General features: G+C 42.7%; 1 protein-coding gene across 1 annotated transcript in view; it reads right to left on the reverse strand.

The window, feature by feature from the left end:
* Nucleotides 1–2,285: 2,285 nt before the first annotated feature.
* LOC146203670 (uncharacterized) overlaps nt 2,286–22,078 on the reverse strand; it is a 69,143-nt gene continuing 49,350 nt past the window's right edge. The window contains exons 8-10 of the mRNA XM_084588846.1: nt 15,353–15,598; nt 13,711–13,820; nt 2,286–3,332 (exon numbers count right to left, since the gene is read on the reverse strand). Coding sequence (XP_084444972.1) covers nt 3,052–3,332; nt 13,711–13,820; nt 15,353–15,598 — 637 coding nt within the window. The 3' untranslated portion in view covers nt 2,286–3,051. The remainder of the gene's footprint in view (nt 3,333–13,710; nt 13,821–15,352; nt 15,599–22,078) is intronic.

Below are 22,078 nucleotides of genomic sequence, written 5' to 3' on the forward strand. Positions count from 1 at the left end.
TTCATTTGTGTGTGTAATTACTGCATAATTTCTGCCATCCTGCAATGTTGTCTGATGTTTCCTTCTATTTTAGAGACACTCGTTTATTGAATGAGCACACCTTCACATGACAAGAGACAGCCAATAGATAAGTACACAGTGACATAAAAACAAATCCAATCCACGAACCCGAAACAGAACTCTCGTTACAACTGCTGTGATCGAGTGCACTCATCGGCCAGTCACACAGCTTAAGTCGCTGTTTAGAGCATCGATCACCATTCTCTTTTTATTTTGAAATGGTGTGGCAGGATTGTGTGAAGTTAAAGAAAGCTAAACTTAAACTATGTGACTGAGCTACATTTCGGAAATGGGGAGCGTCTGATCGTGCCTGCCGTAGTGTACAGCACACCAAGTGCACGGGTACCTCTGTTCCATACGACTGTTTGGGAAGGCCTATTTCGGCGATCGCTGGCAGCGTGGGTTGCACCGCAACGTCATCGCCCGTCTGAATAAGCCGAAGCACAGCTCATCCATGTTCGAAGTAACGAACGTCCGGCACCATTGCCCGGCCGACGCCCACAGCTTCAGCTAGGACAAAGCTCAGTTTGAATTATCTGAATTAACGTATGAATTTACCAGATTTTACAGCATTTTGAAAAAATGATTGCGGAGTCTACTTCACGCGAGAAATTTGACATGGTAGATCGAATTGAAATACCATGCAGAACAGACTTCAAATTTATTTTCGATCTGCGAACATAAAAAAATCACCGGAGTTGCTCGGGTACATTAAAAGCACTGCCCACCGTGAGATTTCACATAGGGAAACTATGCCAAACCCCATCTTTTTCTACGAATTCGTAAAGCTACCTCAGCTCCCATACCTGCTTCCAAGAATGACCAGGACATCCACTTCTGGTTCTAATCAATGCAATGAGTTAAAAAAAAAAGAATGTTCCATACACCTGCTTTCTTATTTCAAGGTCACTAGTCACAACATCCAAATTGTGTAAGAAGCATTTTATTTATGGATAGTTCTGACAATTCTGAACACCGATGTACAGTGGCAGATGATAAGTGATGACACATATTGAACAATGAAGATTCAAAATGCTTTAGTCAGCGCTAACTTCAGTATTTAAAAGAAAATTCTAGAGGACTTTGAAGATGTTATGTTTATGATTGGACCCCACTTTTTGTGGTTCCGATTAAAAGTTCTTCAAAATAACGAGAAAAACATTTATCTGACAGCAAAAACTGGGTAACCAAAGCTGCTTTTGGTAATGATGGTAATGATGTCATGACGAGCCACAGGCCAAAGTACAACATCAAATATTGTGAAAAGATGCCTCTTGCGTTCGATTTGACTGAAGTGGTAACTGTAATGACCAAAAATGCCTTCCCTTCCTTTCAGCAAACGTAAAGCAAATGTTGACGACCTCGAAATTCATGAAATCATACAAACAAGGTTGTCCTACACATCACCCCGACCAAGGCCACAAAACGGGAAAATTTAAACCAATTTGCAACAAAACAAAATGTGCTGTTGCACAATTTGGCTCAAAACATCAGAGGGCTTCACAGAACCTACTATAAAGTCTCAGTCATATCATCATCATCATCATCATCAGCCTGATTATACCCACTGCAGGGCGAAGGCCTCTCCCATATTTCTCCACTTAACCCGGTTCTGTGCTAGCTGCATCCACTTGACCCCTGGGAACTTCTTAATCTCATCCGCCCACCTAACTTTCTGCCGCCCCCTGCTACGCTTTCCTTCCCTTGGAATCCAATTTGTTACCCTCAGCGACCATCGGTTATCCTCTCTTCATATGCATGGAGGTAACAAAAAGTAATTTTGTGCTCAGTAAAAAGTGTAGAAGTCTTTCCCCACCAACAGTAAATTTCAGTGCCTTTACTATATCATCAATGCCCTGTACACCAGACGGCAGATGAACAATACTTGGCAGCAAATATATGCAACTTAAAATTTTGGCACTTGTGCATGTTACCACTTTGGCATGTGCCTTAAATCACATGGGCAAATTTAGCATCAGATTCAAGAAGCAACACTTCCCTTTAGTGAAATCTGTGCAACGTCATTAGGCAAACTTATTGCCATCCACTGCAGAGCCCACATTCTTCAAATGGTGCAGCACACTTTATGCCATCAAACTAATCTGATTAGTTTCAATTTGGGCTCTTTGGCATGGACCTGGAAACAAGAGTACTGGCATTTTATTATCACTTACAAAAAAAGAAAAAAAAGGCTGCTAATGTGCTTGACAGGGTGCCAGATGTGCTTCTTATGCTGATTTGCAACTTTATTAAGACAGTGCAATTGCGGAATATGCTTGTATGTATTACGAGACTGCATAAGTGCAATTAAAGGAGTATAGGCACCCCATTTTTAGGCTTGTGTTCTATACTTTATAATGATGTGCAAGGCATTACTGTACGCAGTTCACCACCATGATATTTGCCTACGACCATTAACTAATTTATAATCAAGTTTCTTTCCTTACCTGTTTTGGTTTCATATGAAGGTTTCATTGAAAAAACACCGCTACAATTGTCCCTCTGTCATCTTAATTCACTGCAACGCTGAAGCCATTCTGCCCCATAAAGAGGAATCACAGCATGTGAAGAATAAGTGATTAGTATATCGCTGTTTTTTTCCTCCCTCACAAGATCTAGACTTGACTTTGATATCACAGCAATTGGTCAGCTACTGACACCGAAACAGGTAAGGACGGGAAATGATAAATTATTTACCATTTCTAGGCAAAAACCATGTGGTGATCCACATACAGAAATGTTTTATGCATCATTAAAAAAAAATGAATATGCAACCAAAATTTGGTGTCTACATTCCTTTAAATTTAAAAAAATTTTAGATATGCCAGCTGTCAAAAAGTTTGAGTTTACAGATATAGCCATCAACATCACTACGACTGACAATTACTTGCCTTTTTAGCATCGTACAACGAAAGTGACACTTCACCCTGTGAAATGCACTCCCTGAAGGTTACACTAAAGTTGCCCATTTGGCATCCGCATTAATGCGTTTTATTTTACTGCCATATTTTCAGCTTTCCTTTGCCTTGCTGCAGCTGCAAGCTTCTTCACTTCTTTGCGCTTGGCATCAAATTTTGCCTTAGATGTCTTTGCACTTCCAACACCTTCCGCTTTCTTCTGGAAGACCTTATTTTCAGACTTCTTCCTATTTCCTTCCATCTTCAAATGTTTCTTGTCCGGCGCTCCCTTTGAGCTCATATCAGTCTCGGAATCAAGCAACTTGCCATGTCCTCTCTTCTTTCTGATCTTCCTTTTTTTACCTTTGCCAGCAGCTGCACAAAAATAGCAAGACTTAGCAAAAATGGACTAAGACTAGGTGATAAGCACATGCTGTTCAACTGATGTTCAGTTTGCCCTTACTGTCTTTGTACTTAGTAGATTTATTACTGTTCTTTCTCTTGTAGCAAAAAACAGTTTCATTTTCTAGCCCGAAACACAAATACAGTGGAATCTCAACAATATGTTCCACGTTCTTACGATTTCCCAGTTCATGTATTCAATGCTTTGTGCAATAAAAATGTCTCATAGAGTTGCACTTTTATTTTTTCTGTTAATATGCTCGCAGATAACACAACTTTTCTTTTTATTTTTCCCCTAATACTACGTCCCGGCATAATGCAATTTTCCGACTACCATGTTCACAATTTTGACCGATTCTGGATAGAAAACAACTACACGTATAAACCAACAAACAAGCTGAACCTGGTGGGCACGTGACAAATAGGGCTGAAATGCAGTGATAGCCACAGGGGTATGCAACTGTGGTGACTTTTCTGCAGAGCAAAGGGATGAAGCATACACACTAAAAAGAAAAAGAAAATGGCACGCTAGCATAGGGACAGGTTTTCGCTGTGGGCAAAAGAGACATGCAGCAACTTCTTTGTAGTGCAAGGTGTGAAACCTCTGGTAACTAAAACAATGTCTTTATGCAGAAGCAGGCTGGGTCTGGGCAGTGCAGCATGAAGAAAGCTGCACCATTCAGCCGCCACACCAGCTTCTCAGCAGTGGATTGGTGCAAGGAGGACGAAGCTCCCGAAAACAACTATTGCCGTTAATGAACTGAATGTATTCCAAAGTTACTTATGTGCTAAAGACAATATAAAGGCAGACTGAGATTGCACAAGCACCAGAAAATGACTTCTGATTGTGTGCCAAAAAGGTAATCAATTTTTTAGGGGCTATACTGCCAATAAATGCCACTGTACAACATTCAACAGTTATATTTCTAAAGAAAAAGCAGTCTGGATCATATGTTTTCTCTGGATAATAATTACTGCCCCTGCAATTAAAAAAAATGCCACACTGAGGTTCCTTAGTATAAAAACTTCATTAAACTACAACAGCAGAACAACCCTAAACATATGTAGTGCCAAAAAAAAAAAAAAATACCACAAGCACAGAAGGCAAACATGTCTCTTGAAAGTAAGCTACAAGAGTGTTTCCTTCTTGTTAATGAGACCAAAAAATGTGAACCCATGACTAAGAGGTTCAACTGAAATCCACACAAAGGGCTATACAAAATGCAGCTAGTTACCACTCATGAAGGCTAAGAACCACTGAAAAGCCAAACCACCCTCCAAATGCATTATAAATGAGCATACTTTTCTCAAAACAAGTCTGACATAAGCAGGACGACAAAATTTCACACTATGACGAATAAGCCCCTTCAGAGAAGCTGGCAAATTGCCAGCCAGTTTAAGCTCTGCCTTTAAGGGTATGATGCCATAGCGTCCGGCTACTACCCGATGTATAAAGGACTGCTTTAACCAAGCCATATGAACGTGCCTGTGTGCACTGAAGGACATTTCGTACAACGTAAAAATGCATGTTTGGCATGTCTTTCTGTAGTACATTCATGTTAAAGCAGACAGTGCAGACAAAAAAAAAAAAAAGCCTGCGTGGCCCAGAAGTACCGTGCCAGAAGCGGCATCCAAGAGCACTGGAAAGTTGATTCCACTGCCACCCTCCCACCTAATTGAGCAACCAGAGTTGGCAGCTCTTCCCAACTTACTGACATCATGTGGTCTCTTTAAGTCACACAAACCATCAAAAAATAAGTGCTGGGCAATATCAGCTGCCAGCTGCCACCTTCCAGCGCGATACTCGCGATGCTATGGGTCAAACCTCTTACCATTTTGTTTATTCTTATTTGTACCCGCTCTTCCACTGTAATACTTCGGCTCAGCAGGATATGTTCTCAATAAATAAATTACAATGCCAAAGCTGAATTTTCTGAGTAACGAGGCCTTCAATGCTATCGCATTAAAAGATGTGCAACCTGTGAATCACCAGTAGCAGAAAAACATTCGCTTTAAATATACATTAGCAGAAAGCACCACATCCATACCTTCCAATTCTTCATTGATAGTTTTCGTGTTAGAAGACACTTGTTGTCCACTAGTTTCCCAAATATACAGCCTGTTTCTTTTGAGCACCACTACGGCAGTGCGAAGAGGCATCTCACAGCTGCTAAAATATTACCATACGCCGTTTTTTAGCAGTGACAAGGAAACGGACTATGAAGACCCTAAACCTTTAGACAACAGTGAAAGTAGCAAGTGCAACCCAAATGGCAAGGCAAGGAGTAGGAGCCTGACACTTATGATGAAGCTTGAACTCTGAATTGGAAGGCAGAATGCTTAAGAAATATTCTTCCAATGTGATAGATTTTGTTTTACAACTGATACACACCACACCAAAAAGTGACAAAAAAAAAGCATTGCACAGAGAGAAAAGCCAGCTGTAGCTCTATCCTTGAAGTGTCTAGACACTCGCCAATGACACCATTTTGCTTACAAAATACAGTTCAACCTCTCTTTTAACAGACATGTACCAGGGAGCAGTTTTTGTCCCTTACATAAAATGACTCTTATAAGCAAGGCTCTGCATTTTCATTACCAATCCAGGCCGACTTTGATGCTGCTACTCAGTGGCTAAGGCTTTCACAAAAGAAGGCAGGTACAAGCATGTTGTACTAATTTACTAGCAGTAAAAGTAACATTTTGTCTGCTGGACAAATGGCGTTTCTGCGAACAGCACCTGCCATCCACTACACTGTAGTTCAACATGCTAGCAAGTTTGCTTTCTTGCACCGATTCAATGCAGAAAACTGATTTAGCCTCCACTTGCTGCAAGGCGCAAAAGTAGTGAAATATTTTAAATGAAGGCAGTGGCCAGGTAAGTACCAAATTTCCAGCGTATTGTAGAACTAGAACTCCGGCCTTCTTTTTAGCATTACTCTGCAGAGTAAAGTGGTTGCTTCATTACACTGTGACACGGCAGTGGCACGGCAGTACATCAAATACAGATGATGCCTGCTTTGGACATGCAATCACGTTGATAAAGTGGCCACAGCTATCTGAGGAGAAAGAGGAGGAGTGACAAGGAGACCCATGTCTTTCGTGGGTCCCCTCTTTAAAGGGCAACTCTGGCCATTTCCCGACCATAATGAATTAATGGCTGAATTATAATGCTGAAGGCTTGACCATCACAATAAGAAATTTCATTTTTTACAACACTCAAGCAACAATATTGAGTAAGCAAAAAACTTCAATCAAGACAAACTCCTGCACGGGGCCCGGACAGCACTGCTTTGCGTGAGGTCACATAATGACGAGACAGGCCTGCAGCCAAGCAGCAAGCATGCATGCTGCTGTTCTGTCCACGGCACTGTGTGGAACGTACAGTCAAATCTCTATATACCAAATCGCGAGGGACTGCCTAAGATCGTTCATTATTTTGAAATATTGTTTTAGTGAAAAACTTGCAATTATAAGCCAGTGGTGAAACCAAGGTAAGAAAATGACGTACCTTGGCAGTAGACACGTGTTCAGGAAACCAAAATCTCAAATGAAAATACTGCACTAATTTCAAAGCTGCTTCACCTGAAGAAATCAGTTTTTTTTTCTGGCGCGTGCAGCACACACGACTAGTTAAAAATTCTCTACAGACCTTCCACTTTGCGCAGCATCTCATCATTTACGTCACTGCTCTGAGCAATGAAAGTGCAGACTTTGTTCACACGCAATAAATCACAGTTCGATACGGCCTAATCTCCAGTGTTCAGTGAAGTTTAACAATCTTGTCTCGGTCTTTCAAAATGGTCGCGACAGTCGATGGGGAAATGCAAAGCTGTCTGCAGAAGCCGATTTACTTTTTCCCTGCGTCGCTTTCTTTCAATATGGCTACATTTTCCTTCAGCGAATACTGCTTTAGCGTCTTCTAGGCGCCATAGCTGGCTGTATTAATCATCAAATCTCACATGAACTTCGCAATAAGATCAACCGCAACAAAAATTCCTCCATACTGCACGCACGAATGGCACGGACAACCAATCAGCGAACAACACTAACACAACACGGAGAAAAAAAGAAAAAGGCAGGTGTCTAGGCACGCTGGTTACTGAAACCAGAGCTTATGGTGACGCTAGGTGCTGGCGCTAGCATAGCCCACGGCATACGCATAGAAATGGTGGTTTCTGTTTCATGCGAGAGTTGCAGCGCAGTTCGTTTTAGCCCAATTTGTAATACTGATGTTCCTTGATTACAGGCTAAAAAATAAATTGCGTACGTTATTCTGAAATATGTGCTACAATGAAATTCGTAGTTCTGAAATATTTTTACATTGAAAACATTAGAAATCAGTTGGGGATTTTCAGAAGTTTGCTCATTTGAAAAATTCGTTAATGTGGTGTTTGTACTAGCAAGATCTGACTGTACTATTTGATGTGAGTCGTCCTAGATGCCATCAGGTAGCGACAGCCAGGATTAACCATTCTGTTGCAATTTAAACAAAAGAAATAACATAAGCAGTACTCGGCATGCATGACCAATGAGGGCGGAACGAGTGAGCTATCTTGAATGCGGCTAAATTACTGCCGTATGAAGCATTCATTACAATTTTTAAGTCATTTATATGCACTCACATACCCTGATGCAAGTGGCCAGCATATATAAGGGCAACTGATCGCTACTGCTAGTCCGAATTCCCATCCTTGCTTCAATACCTACCCAAAAGGCCACCTTACTACGAGCGAGATTGTTGTCCTTGTCAATTCCCAGCAAATGACAGTTATTCAATTTAATGTCATTTTTCTACATGCTGCTGCACGAGGAAAACTAATGTCTCTTGCAAATAATGGCAACTATGATGCATAAAAATTTGGACATACACAAACTTTGGTGCACCCTCAATATGTTGTAAAAGATTGTGCTGTGGACAAAAACAGCTTTTAAATCTACATTCATGTCTTGCATGCCCTGTAACCAACCTGTTGATCACGGCTATTCATTACAAAGTCAAGCGGCTGTGTTGGCCTTTCTTTAAAGGGAAGCTGAAGCACTTTTCGAAAAAATTGAGTTTTCGGCAGCATTTAGTTGTTTTTGGTCCACTGAACAAGAATATCGCATTAAAAAATGGCTTAAATAAACGCAAACAGCTGTTTTTTAGAAGAAAACGCGCGCCAGCGCCTCAGGGCGCCGAGCGAACACCACTGTCGCCTGTGAGTGGTCGGGACCGTTGTGACGTCATCTACGGGTGTCCCGCGGTTCTCCGGCCTGCACCGACGGCGTTGCTGCGTAGTGCGTTGCTAGCGCGTTGCTTCAGTTGGCTGGAAAGCCTAGTCTTGAAAATTATGGATAGTGCGGGCAGTAGTGAACAGCTTGGACTCTCGCCATATATGTTCGAGCCATCAGCGGCTGCAGAAAACGGCGGAACCAACGACGCCGCGGAGTGCGCCGATGGAGAAAATGACGCCGCGACATTTTCACGGGTTGGCAATCTCCTCTGGTACGTATGTTTTGCGTAGGTGCTTGTTTTTACATATCTCTGCGAGGTAGATGTGCAAGTGGTAATAAAGTAAATCACGTCGAAACGCTGTTGCTTACTGGCTACTGCATAACAGCCGAAACACCAGACACCTGTAATATCGAATTCAAAACGCCGGCATGTTTACACGAGTCACACGAGGTAAAGCATTCGTTTTTCATTTATTTAGAGCACGGTGCCTACTTACATCCGAAAGCCTTTTATTACTACTTTTATTATTGCACTCTGTTCTTTTGCATTGTGAAAGATGTAGTTGCAAGATTCTGTTCAAAAGAAGTCAGATTTATACTGATTAACAGCACAAGCATGAGTGCAATTTTACTAACGAGCACAGAAAACTACTGCCACTGCACCAATATGGTGCATTTTGACAGATATATGTTCAGAGGGTGAATGAGATAGAATCCGAAAGTTAAACTCCGACCAAAGGTCTTAGTTTTATGCTGTACAGATATACCCCCGCGTACTACAACGCTGATAGCACGCAATTAAAAAAAAAAGATACTGTCCCACCGCGATGGCTCAGTGGTTGTTTTGACGAATGTCGTCGAAAGGAAACAGACGGGCTGCCGAGTCACACCTTATTAACTGGTGGGCCTCGTGCCGCCGACTGGTCGCTGCGGCGCACAGGATATGTTCACACGATCCACTATACAGTTATGGCCCTCGGGTGCCGATTGCTAGGACGCTGATTTCGAGGCAGAGGGATTTGGCCCCACCACAGCAGCCGCAATCCAGTTTTGGGAGATGCAAGGCGCCTGTGTAATATCCGATGTATGGAGATTCAGGCAGGAGAAATATTTCCCGAGCCCTTCGCCACTATGTCCTTCACATAGCTATAGTTAGTTCGCGGAACGTTGAACCACACAAGCAAACCACGGACAGGAACAAGCGTACCTTAAACACTAACCTCCCGCCGCTTTCTTTTGGCGAAGGCCGCTCTTGGAGGTGGCGAGGGGTTATTGTTGTGCGGGAACACTGACGGAACGACTCCGGGCATCAGTCGCGCTTATTTAATTGGAATTCCGAGCGCCCACATCGTTCCCAAGCTCCGATAATAGTCACTGTCACGGAAATGGTTCGAGCTCAACACAGTTGATTTCATAGGTACGAAATTTTTCCTCTTCACGGCAGATACCCACCGCGCTGAAAGTTTCTTGTCCTTTGGAAACGTGTGAAACACCACATCATCCCGGCCGCCAGTGTTCGCGCAGCCGAATGCTGCGCAGAACGACGGCATGATGGCCACTTGTCGCTACACCCACTCCACACAGAACGCTCGAACTAGAAAAAACAAACGGCACTAGCAAAGAATTACGTTGAATCGTCGTTCGCCACGCCAAAGCGCGAGACGCAGCGGAGCAAGCAATGCGGGACGTGCAGGACAGCCGGCCGGCTCCCCGTGAATGGCGTCACTTCCGCCAGCTCTCCAATTTTGTCATCCCCCAACCCGGCGCTTCCGGAGGCGACGGGGGCGTGTCCGCGGCGGGTTTTTAAAAGGCGATTGCGGCTGTTCTAACGGACAGAATCGAGAAAAAATTTATACATATGATTTTCGAGGTCTTTTCTTCCCAACCACAGCATTTCATGCAATTTGAAAACCACTTCAGCTTCCCTTTAAGGAGCGGTATGGAAGGTTTGCATCCGCGCCCAGGTGTGAAAAGTGCACGAGTTGGCCAGTTTCTACTACATACACTCTGGTCACTAAAGTTTCAAGAGCAATACACAAAATATTCAGCGTCTAGTGTGCTGTCCGACGGCTCATTTATACAGCCTTTGAGCATTGCCCGGCGGCGCAGCACACTACATCCTCATCCTGAATTCGCAGGATCATTTGCTCGGCGTAATACTAAGCAGCAAGTCATAAAATGCCTGAGCCCGGCCCCTTCAAGAAAGTTTGCAACACTTGCTGCACCGGATGCTGCAAGCTTACCGCAACGGTGCTGCCCGCGAAAGTGGCGGATGATGCGATCTGGATGTGTGTTATGCCTTAGTCATAACTAGGCCTAAACTGTTTCATATGTAAGCCGCCGCAGATGGCACTTTACAATTGATCAGCGCTATAGTAAGTGGTCTATTCGAGGAACTGCCTTCATCATCATCAGCAGCAGCCAGACTAAACCCACCACTGCGGAGCAAAGGCCTCTCCCATTTTCCTCCAATTAACCCGGTCCTGTGCTAGCTGCATCCACTTTACCCCTGCGAATTTCTTAGCCTCACCCACCCACTTAATTTTTTGCTGTACCTTGCTACGCTTACCCTCCCTTGGAACCCAGTTGGTTACAAAGGAACTGGCTTACTGTCAACCCAATTGTCTCACAGTAAAAGGAAGATTTAATTTCGGCGATGCCTTAGCAGCGGAGCTTGATTACAAGGTCGGATGAGCTGCGCCAGAATGGCAGCTGCTGTAGCTTCAAGCAGAAATTTGCTTGTGTAACAGTTATCACCCCTACTAGAAACTTGTTGCAGATCAGTGATTCTCAGTAAGGGTTACTTTTTGACATTCCTTTAATCAAGCGCTTATTATTTAAGAGATAACAAATTTTAGCATGCTTTTTACTGTGGCGGGAGGTTCAACTTGTGTCGTGCAGGAAGATCGTCGGCACAGCATCCGATTTCAACCATCGCCTGGTACTCTAGAGGTCAAACATCTCCACCAGAAGCATCCCGTGTTGGTAGCAGTCATGCGAGAATTGTTCTGGGCACACATGCGTTCTCAGATTCGGGGACCAGTTGGGTGCCGAATTGAAAGATTCAATTTGTTGTGAAGCTCCTTGTCCTTGGGAAATTGGAGGTAAAATTGGCGGCATTATCGCCATCGTTTGCACGATGCTCCTATACAACCGTGACGTCATCAAACGCAGTGTTGGTCGTGAAATTTTCCTGTTTGGCAGTGCAAGTCCAGGGGCTCTATCATTAAAAATGCTTTGCAAGAAAACTAAAGCATCCCCAACTGTGCTGTTTGGCATACATAATCTTGGCGTTGAGAACTTTTGATACAAACTTCATTTAATATCTGTAAGCATCAAAAAATTGTCGCAGTTGCCCTTTAAGGTTGCCCTGTTGTCTTGGGAAGTTGATTTGACTTGCGTCCTGTTGTAAGTTCTCCTAGGTCTCAAGCTAAACGTACAAGTTATGAAGCTGTGAGTAGAGGCGACATAGATCGTCTATCAAAGACTGACGCGAAAATCATACGCAAGTTACGGCAGAGGGTTGCACACTGAGGCATGCTTCCAGAAGCTTGCTTGTTGGTATCTACCTGGCCTAAACCACTGACTGGATCATGGCCTTTTTACAGAGTTTGAAGTTTCTTTGCTGCAGAAGCAGTAAGGATAGATACCCACATCCTCATGACTGTATCTTTGTCAGCAGGTTGAAAGCACTCACAGTTAAGGAGGCCCTCATCAACAGTTTCGAGATATTGACCTCTCTGTACTAACTGTTGTTGCAATAAATACTGTGAGAGTGAACATACTTCCCAGCCTCCCTTGAGAACTGTTTCCGCACCTGATAAGCCGCACACTGCATCCTTGTCAGATCTGTGGAGTTGTGACGGAAGTTAAAATGTCTATTATAAGCGAAGTTTTTTATCGAAATTAAAAGATAATGAGTATTTCCCTACCGAATGTCTTCTATATCAGCTGTCCGTAGATGAGAGAGACAGGGCAGCCAACCAAATGTATAAAAAATGGGTCATTCCAAACTGTCTGTCACCACGGTGCCTGTTATAAGAGTGTTCAACCGTACCAACTTACTCTAGCAAGCAGAAACCATTAAGTAACTGTTTTGTGCACAGAGCACAGGCCAGAAAGAGAAAAAGCAGTCAGGAGTGTGAAAAACAGCATCATGCGTTTCAAACAGCAAACTGCTTCCAAGGTTTTCCACAAACAAACAAACACTAAACACTGTGGATTTGGAACTGGTTCAAAAGCCGAGTAAGATAAAAACTCTTTCCCTGCAACATTTCCAGCCTGAGTGATTGCTGACAGTTTGTTACGATCCAGGTCTTAATGCATCCTCAAAAAGATGGCGTGATATATGAGGATGGAATGATTGAAAAAATGGACTATGTTTCATACCAGGCGTTTGTCATTTCCCTCACCACATGTTAAGACTGTTGCAGAACAATTAGAGTCAGCTGAAAATTTGATGCTTCGAAAATGCACCTTTCTTAGGTATCAATAAGCAACAAGTGCCATTTCTACCATAATAAAAATAATCTTCAGGTGTTGCATACAACTGCTTACAACAAAACCAGATATTGCACAGGCCCTTTCTTTTTTTTCACCTAAGGAGCCAATATACGGTCACAATAACAATAAACCAAAAGAATACTTGATTAATAGTTCACGACAAAATAGTGAATTCACCTCTCGTTTATAAGCTACAGACCGTTTGCACAATATTCATTAAAAATATATCAACCTCTAGGACTGTAGACAGATTATCAATCTGTTGCCAGTAATATGCTGGTTCATCATGCCAGATGACTTCAACAGACATTTCAGCGTGAAGCAGAATCAAAGAGCAACCCCACCTAATTATTCATTTCGTAGTGAAAGAGAACTCTCAAAAGATGTTAGGCGAGTACCAACAATACAATATGCCGTTCTATGTGCAGCAGCGGGCACGGTGACTTTACAGAACCACAGTAGAGCCAGTCCCCATTTTAGTCACAATGCACCAACATCTGATGATGCCTGCTGCATCATTCACTGTCAAATGAAAACTGAGTATATTGCAGACTGGAAATTTTCAAAATTTTCTATACAAGCTATTCTTTTGATACATTTACCATGAGCAGCACTAAAAAAAAATGCTTACGTTTCAGGCGGTAGCAGAACTTGAGTGGACGCCCATCTATGGAGTGGCATGCCTTGTTCTTGAGAGCATCTAGCAATGCTTCCTTGCTTTCAAATGTCACTAAAGTGTAGCTGCAAAAAAAAGAACTGTGCTTAATACTTGACATATTTGTCTATACATGGTATCAACCCCCCCCCCCCCCCCCCCCCCAAAAAAAAAGACATGAGCCACAGGCTTCACAAAAACTAGTGCATGTTGCAGAAATGAAACAAACAGTGCTATTGCATTTAGGTAAGAAAATAACTGTTCATTTGCTTAATCCTAATTAATAAATTTATAAAAATTAATTTGATGTTTGACAACCAAACAGCTCCACCATGAAGCTGTAAAGCATTTTAGCATGAAAACAAGAACAAAAAACTAAGGAATTTCAGAGTACTGCTACATTTTGTTCTGCACTTGTTTTTTAATCTCCTCCATATTCAGCCTAGCAGCCATTTTCGCAATCTGCTGCGCTGCCTGAGGTTTTCGCAAGTGTTAAGTGGGAGGCTTAGCGCGGAACAGACAAGGACAGGAGAGGCACACAGGACGAGCGCTCGTCCTGTGTGCCTCTCCCGTCCTTGTCTGTTCCGCGCTAAGCCTCCCACTTATCATGTATTACCAACTAGCCCAGAACTCTACTTTGCTCAATTTCGCAAGTGTGACTGCCATTTAATTGGTGCAACTGCATGGTGTAGAACACTGTTTATAAGTAGTTAGCATGGACTCTCCCAGCAAACTATTGCTTATCAGCGCTCAGCAAAGATGATATTCTGGCAAAAGCAACATGTCGTACACGCACAAATCTCGTCCTGTGTGCCTCTCCCGTCCTTGTCTGTTCCGCGCTAAGCCTCCCACTTATCATGTATTACCAACTAGCCCAGAACTCTACTTTGCTCAATTTCGCAAGTGTGACTGCCATTTAATTGGTGCAACTGCATGGCGTAGAACACTGTTTATAAGTAGTTAGCATGGACTCTCCCAGCAAACTATTGCTTATCAGCGCTCAGCAAAGATGATATTCTGGCAAAAGCAACATGTCGTACACGCACAAATCACAATATTTGTGCAATTGAATTACACTACCAAGTTATCATTGTGTCATCATTAAATGCAATTTTGATTTCCCTGGCATATGTTAGGCCTAATCAGCCAACCAGTTGGGTTCATACTAAAGGAAGTTTGATTCTAAACACACACTAGCCTACGGCTATTGATCCGCCTCCATGTCGACACGTGCACTACTAATTTTTTTAAGCAAGACCAATGGAGGCTCGCATATATGGCAGAAAAACTATGCCATATAGGTCTGCTTTACCAAGAGGAGTCCACGTTCATTGTAACTGAGCTTCAACAGACGTTAGCACTTTGAAACAGCAGAGACAACCAAGGTTGCGCCTCTCTGAATGGCCAGCACATGGTGCAGCCCAATTCGAAAGCAGTGAGCAGTTTGGTGCAGTCTGATGGCATAGTCCAATTTTTATCAGGATGGCACAGCTTTTCCCATTTTGTGCATTTGAAAAGCACAGGTGGAACCACTACGTGCTTCAAATGCAGGAATTCTGTATTCTGAGTGCTTTGCTAAGAAAAAAAAAAAAAAAAAACGTTCACGACTGATACTCACAACCCCATGGTGGTGACTTGGGTGGCAGTGGGGAACAACCTAGCCACCCTATGCTGTGACACCCCCTGTGGCAGTCCGTATACACAGAGCTCATTTTGAACCTCTCGCCAGGTCATGGGACAGTCAGCACGCTTGGCACCTCGGTAGCCCACTTTCAGAGGATGGCCACGCAGCTTGGCTGCCTGCAGGAGCTTCAGGTTGCGCTCAGCAACTTGTTCGCTCTTGAACTCCACAAAGACAAAGGATCTGAAAACAAAATATGCACAAGCCGGGTTCATCTCAATGTCTGTTGTTGTATCTATTAATGTAGGGTAAAGCTGCAAACAGCATTAATCCGGCCTTTGTCACAAGGGCCGCAAAGCTGCCGTGCGTCCAAGGTACCATTACACTGGGCTTTTGAATAAATGTGGAACAGAAGCACTAGCATGTAGAACAAAGAGATATGTATGCCCGTTTTACAATGTGATACACAATGCGATGCACTGCACAATATATAAATATTTAGGAGTATAGGAGTAACAATAAAAAATGAACTGAACTGGAAAACACACATTAACAATATTTCTTCTTCAGCCTTTCGCAAACTATGTTTATTACGGCACAAGCTCAAAGACACGATGCTAAAGGTTAAACATCTAGCATATACCTCTCTCATCCGTCCAAAATTATAGAATATGCTTGCGTCATTTGCGATCCATTCAATAAAAATAACATCGACACATTAGAAAAAATTCAGCGCTGAGCTGTCCGATTTATTCACTCTGTGTACAGTCGTACAGATCCCATATCTGCTTTGATGGCGTCCAACAACATTCACGCACTCTACTCAAGGCGGAGGCTCTTACACTTAAAATTCTTGTGCTTGTTATTAAATCGCAAACTTGCCTTAGACCCCAATCCATATTTAACTCCGCACAGTACGCGGCAGACCAATCATAATCCTTCGCTTCCATTAACACCTTACTTCCCAAGGACCGCTTCATTCCAAAACTCCTTTTTCCCCCGAACTATATTGGATTGGAACAAGCTATCCAATAACTGCATTCAGTCTTTGAGCATGATTGAAGCATACATTCTAAACAGTGCATAGTTCAATGTAATGTCTTTTTTTATTTTATCCTGCTTATAATTTTCACTTTCTTTCATAGCGTTTCCTGCCCGTTCTGTGTACTTCCCTGTGTCATAACTACTGTATAAGTTCTGCATGCTCCATATTTAATTCCGCAGCAATGGTTTTTTGCGTTTTTCTAAATGATTGCTGTCAACTCATTTTTGTCTCGTATGGGCTCAGGTCTACAGTGCTGAGCAAATAAATAACAATGTGGATGCAGCTAGCACAGGAATAGCTTAATTGGAAGAATATTGGAGGAGTCCTTAACCTGCAATGATTGTAGTCACGCAGATGATGATCACACAATGCAATCATACATGATGCACTCATACCACAGAAAATTGCATTAACAGCGAAGCATGGACAGGCCAGGCATTTAATACTTCACCGCTAATAAAGGCACAACACCTAACCACAATGCCAGTTCTGGAGCATAAAAAACTGCAATGAATGACAGCTTGCAAAGCTGCATTCATTTCATACTATGCCTCACCAGCCTTTTATTTCCAAATTAAGCACTAACCCAACAGAGGAAAAAAAATTGGCAAGGGTAATCTTTGTTAAGCCAATTACAGTGAAAAAGCACCCCCCCCCCCCCCTTTTTGTGGTGAGTTGTGGTGATGTCGCGCAACCTTACAATTGTTTTACCAAATGCAAATTGCAGGGCATCTTGGCATCCGCACTGCACCTGCTGCAGTGGCTCAGTGATTAAGACACTCAGCTACTGCACCCGAGCATCTGGCCTGAACGGTTCAAATCCGTTACAATGTTGTTGTTTTTTTGTTATTGTGAAAGCTAAGCACAAACAAGAAAGGTCAGAAAAGTCGTCAGAGGTGAGCCCTTTGAGTGCTTTCGCATTAATAATTATATCATCTGGCAGATTGCTGAAAGTTTATTCCTCCTACAGCTATTGCAAATAAGCAACACCAAAGAAAGTTTAATGATTTTAATTTCCACATGCAGTAAAAATAAAAATATATCATTACGAAGCTTATGTCCACTGAAAATGTTTTGCTTAGCAACAATTAACATTTGCTTTCACACATCAACCGAGCATGGAACATTCTCTCAAATCCCTTTAACATTAATTCCTGAAACATTACCACTTAAATTACTTAACATTTTTAACAAAGCATGTCCTATTTATAGCCTTAGAGAGAAATTAAAGCCTTGATTGTATCTCCAAGGACAAGATCAGTAATTTTCTATGAGGAAAAAGAGAGAAAGGCATACACTGGCTTTTGAAACACACTAGTAAATTGAAGCATTAATTGCTTTTCTTTCCCCTTTTTCAGGCTTTCCTTAGTACCATAATACAGGCAACTACATTTGCTGCCAGCCCCAAATTGCAGACTCAACTACTGACTGTGAAATGAAGCGTATTAAGAAAATTCTCAAGTTCTTCCGCTATTCCACAGTCAAGGGCTTAAAGCTCCAGCAGCAACAGTTGCCTCAAAAGGAGAGGCATTTCAGGGAGCGCACCGGCAGGGGAGTGTGCACTTGCTCCGAAGCCAAAAGTTGTTTCAAAGAGATGCTAAAACAAAATAAAAAAAAAAGACACAGAGCACTTAAGTGATGCAATCATCCAAAGATATAGACATGGCATGGCGCCCTTAGATGGGATGGTTTTATTTTTGCCCCTTATAAGAGCATGGCTCCATAGAGAGCAATGGCGAGCAAACTTAACAGATTGCACGCAGTGGTGCACTAATTCAAGCATCTGCATGCAAAGCTTTCAACTTCCAAAATATGCGCACAAGTTTTCACAAGTTCTCAGGTAACTGCTCACATGCATTTTACGGCGTTGCATCTTATGCAAGACACCAATATTATGGAGAGAGAGAGAACTGAAATAGTATTTCAGTGCTGTTGATATTACAATGAAGGACTTGAAAAAATGCGACATCTGCGGAAGAAATTGTGGCAGGGCAAAGATGTCATCAGCTCACGAATTTCAAACACCTCAACGGCCACGCCGCTGATACTACATCGCAGGCAGCCACCGTAAGATCTCGGAACTGGCTGCTGTCCCAAGAGCAAGCGGAGAGCAAGAAAGAGTATGGCAGGACTTTTATGGCTCAAGTTCCAGGCATACAGTAAAGCAGGCTTTGACCACATGTACAACTAGTATCCATTGGTTTGGATTAACATTAAACGTGACAATATGGTCATACACTCAGCCGAATACAAAATTCGTTTTCCAGTACTTCAATAAAATCCAAGGGTACTGAAGGCCTTCAATATGGTGTTTTAAAAATCAAGGGTTTTCTTGCTTTACAAGACCACTCTGAACCCTATTGGTATAATAGGCCTAATGTCAAAACTAAAGAAAAATCGAGCATTTTTATTCATCAACATAGAAACACCTTTTACATTAAGCATACATTAACATTTTAACACAAACATCGTAACTGGTGCACTCCTGGCCAGAAGCGACATTTCTACCTATGCTATTTTCAATCTCAAACTGGGAAATAAGAAAAGCGAGGCATCCTTCTTACTGTAGGCTACCCACCTACATCCTATTCTGAATAGCACAAGCTTCTGTGAAATCTAAAAACTTGAGCATAGCACTTCCCAGAATAATACTAGCACAACCTTCTAATTCCATAATGAAGGAGCTGAACAAGTAGGTATAGTATATAGTAACAGCGTTAAACGTTTTTTATAATTTTACTTTTCAATTACATCAAATCACCAACAATCCCACCTCACCTATAGCATGCACTGCTGGATCACCCACCAAACACAACTATTCATAAAAAAATGAGCTTCACAAATTACCTCTTCAAGGACCATTAATACCAATCCTTGCATCCACACCCGCCCCCCCCCCCCCCCTCCTTTTGAATAAAACAAACTTGAAGTGCCTCCAAAAATACATATGCATCATCATCATCAGCCCGACTATACCCACTGCAGGGCGAAGGCCTCTCCCATATTTCTCCAATTAACCCGATTCTGTGCTAGCTGCATCCACTTGACCCCTGCGAACTTCTTAACCTTATAAGCCCACCTAACTTTCTGCCGCCCCCTGCTGCGCTTTCCTTCTCTTGGAATCCAGTTTGTTGCCCTAAATGACCATCGGTTATCCTCTCTTCGCACTACGTGTCCCACCCATGCCCATTTCTTCTTCTTGATTTCCACTAGAATGTCAGTAACTTGAGTAACATATGCATAGACGTTGGCATTCCAGCTTATAGTACCAAACACGTCATGTAGGGCAGGACCCTTCTGTCCACATGCCTTGAATCAAAAAAAAAATCAGGAGGAACAACTTACATGCAGAGTGTGACGCAACAGCTTTAATGGCTCCTATTTGCCAACTCTCCTTAAAGATCCTTGTTACACTTTGCTACTTGACTAATTACTAATTCCTCAAATTGTTCCTCTAATACCTCAGACATAAGCATACAGTCTTAAGTGAAAGGCCACCCGACATAGATACAAAGCCAACTCAGAATGCAAGGACCCTGGAAGGCTGATTCTGATTTCACCATCCCATCTGAAAAAAAGATGCCAAAGTTAGCAACTCCTGCCAAATTGGCCGTGTGATATTGTTATGTGGTGTCAGGCAAACCTACAACCAATCAGTGCCTGGCCATGCCAACCACTAACTACCGCCTGCTAAAGCCATGCCCACAATTTCTTGCTTACAACCCTGATGCAGATGCTGGATTTTCTGTAGAACAGGAACTTCATGCTGTCCCGTTAAAATAACTGCCCATCTCAAAATTGAACACTCATGCTATTCCACGACCATGCCATATTAGCCAACTGGGAATGCTCACCTGCCCATCTCTCCTATTTACCCTAAGAATCACTGCTATAGGACACAATCTTGTGTATCCACATTAAACCTATTTTTTGGCACATGGATGTGAAAGATACCCTAGCAGTGTGCTCCCACCTTCCCTCACCACCTCAACGTCAAATATATGCACATGTGCATTCACGAAGAGCCACAGATACACAAACTACTGCTGAATCGATCTACCTGACAATACTACTCCATTCGCAGGAAGGGTTGAAGAGCCATCCAAGAGCTCATCAGCAACCACATACCACTATGATCAAACATGACCTTAAGTATGTTCTGCGACAGCCCACCTTCATCTTCTACATATTTCTTGAATGGATCCTCAGATAACCACTCACCTGTGAAAATCTATCCTTGAGTCGCTATGAGCTCTCGCCTCTAGATTTCAACCCTTGAGCGGAAAGAACCTACAACACAAGTACCTTGGGACATTTGCCCGACATGTCACAATCATCTGCCTACTACAATTACCCCACATGCCAAGTAGTAGTAACTCTTGCTGATCAAGCATCAACACTTTCTCTCCCATGCTGCTAAATGATGCATCCCACTAACCAACTCGGAACCATACACTGTCAAGCTTGCGGTGATTCATCATCATCAGCCTGATTATACACACTGCAGGGCGAAGGCCTCTCCCATATTTCTCCACTTAATCCGGTTCTGTGCTAGCTGCATCCACTTGACCCCTGCGAACTTCTTAATCTCATCCGCCCACCTAACTTTCTGCCGCCCCTTGCTACGCTTTCCTTCCCTTGGAATCCAGTTTGTTACCCTCAGCGACCATCAGTTATCCTCTCTTCGCACTACATGTCCTGCCCATGTCCATTTCTTCTTCTTAATTTCCACTAGAATGTCGGTAACTTGAGTTATTTCTCTGACCCACTCTGCACGCTTTCTATCTTTTAATGTTACCCCTACCATTTTTCGTTCCATAGCCCTCTGGGTTGTCCTCAACTTAAGTAGAACTCTCTTGGTTAGCCTCCACGTTTCAGCCCCATAGGTGAGTACAGGTAAGATGCAACTGTTGTATACTTTCCTCTTAAGTACCGATAAGCTGCTAGTCATAATCTGAGAGTGCTTGCCAAATGCGCTCCATCCCAATCGTATTCTTCTTGTTATTTCCTTTTCATGGTCCAGATCTGCGGTTACTACCTGTTCTAAGTAGACATATTCGCCTACTACTTCCAGTATTTCGCTACCTAATGTAAACTGCTGTTCCTTCCCGAGGCTGTTAAACATTACCTTTGTCTTCTGCATATTGGTTTTAAAGTCTACCTTTCTGCTATTCCTGTCTAGGTCATCAATCATTCCTTGCAGTTCATCACCCGTGTTATTTGGCAAGGAAACGCCATCAGCGAATTGCAGATTACTGAGATCCTGAGCTTAGAACCTACTCTTCACAATTAATCATAAAAAAAATGCTCCACTCACCAAATGAATCTGCTTGTGAACAGTGTTAGCTACATATTTACTCCACGAAAATTGAACTGCAGTCATTCAGCAGCCAAAACCTTGTAATCAGAAGCCTTCTGCTTCTACAAGCTAGCCCACCTGCGATGTTAAAGATGCCTATACAGTTATACCTGGTTATAACGAAATTGTAAAACGTCCGCAATTTTTCGTTACATCCAGGTTTTTGTAATATGCAGTTTTTGCATAATGATTCAGAAGGGCAATGCAGAATACAACTAGAATTGCATGTAAGCGGAACCACCTTGAAAGTGTTTACAGCAAATCAGAATTACTCAAGTTACGGAAGCACCGGAACATTCCACCATCGCGCTCGGCAGCA

Source organism: Amblyomma maculatum, chromosome 1 (assembly GCF_055883805.1).
Source record: "Amblyomma maculatum isolate TAMU_Amacu chromosome 1, ASM5588380v1, whole genome shotgun sequence".
Lineage (NCBI taxonomy): Eukaryota > Metazoa > Arthropoda > Arachnida > Ixodida > Ixodidae > Amblyomma > Amblyomma maculatum.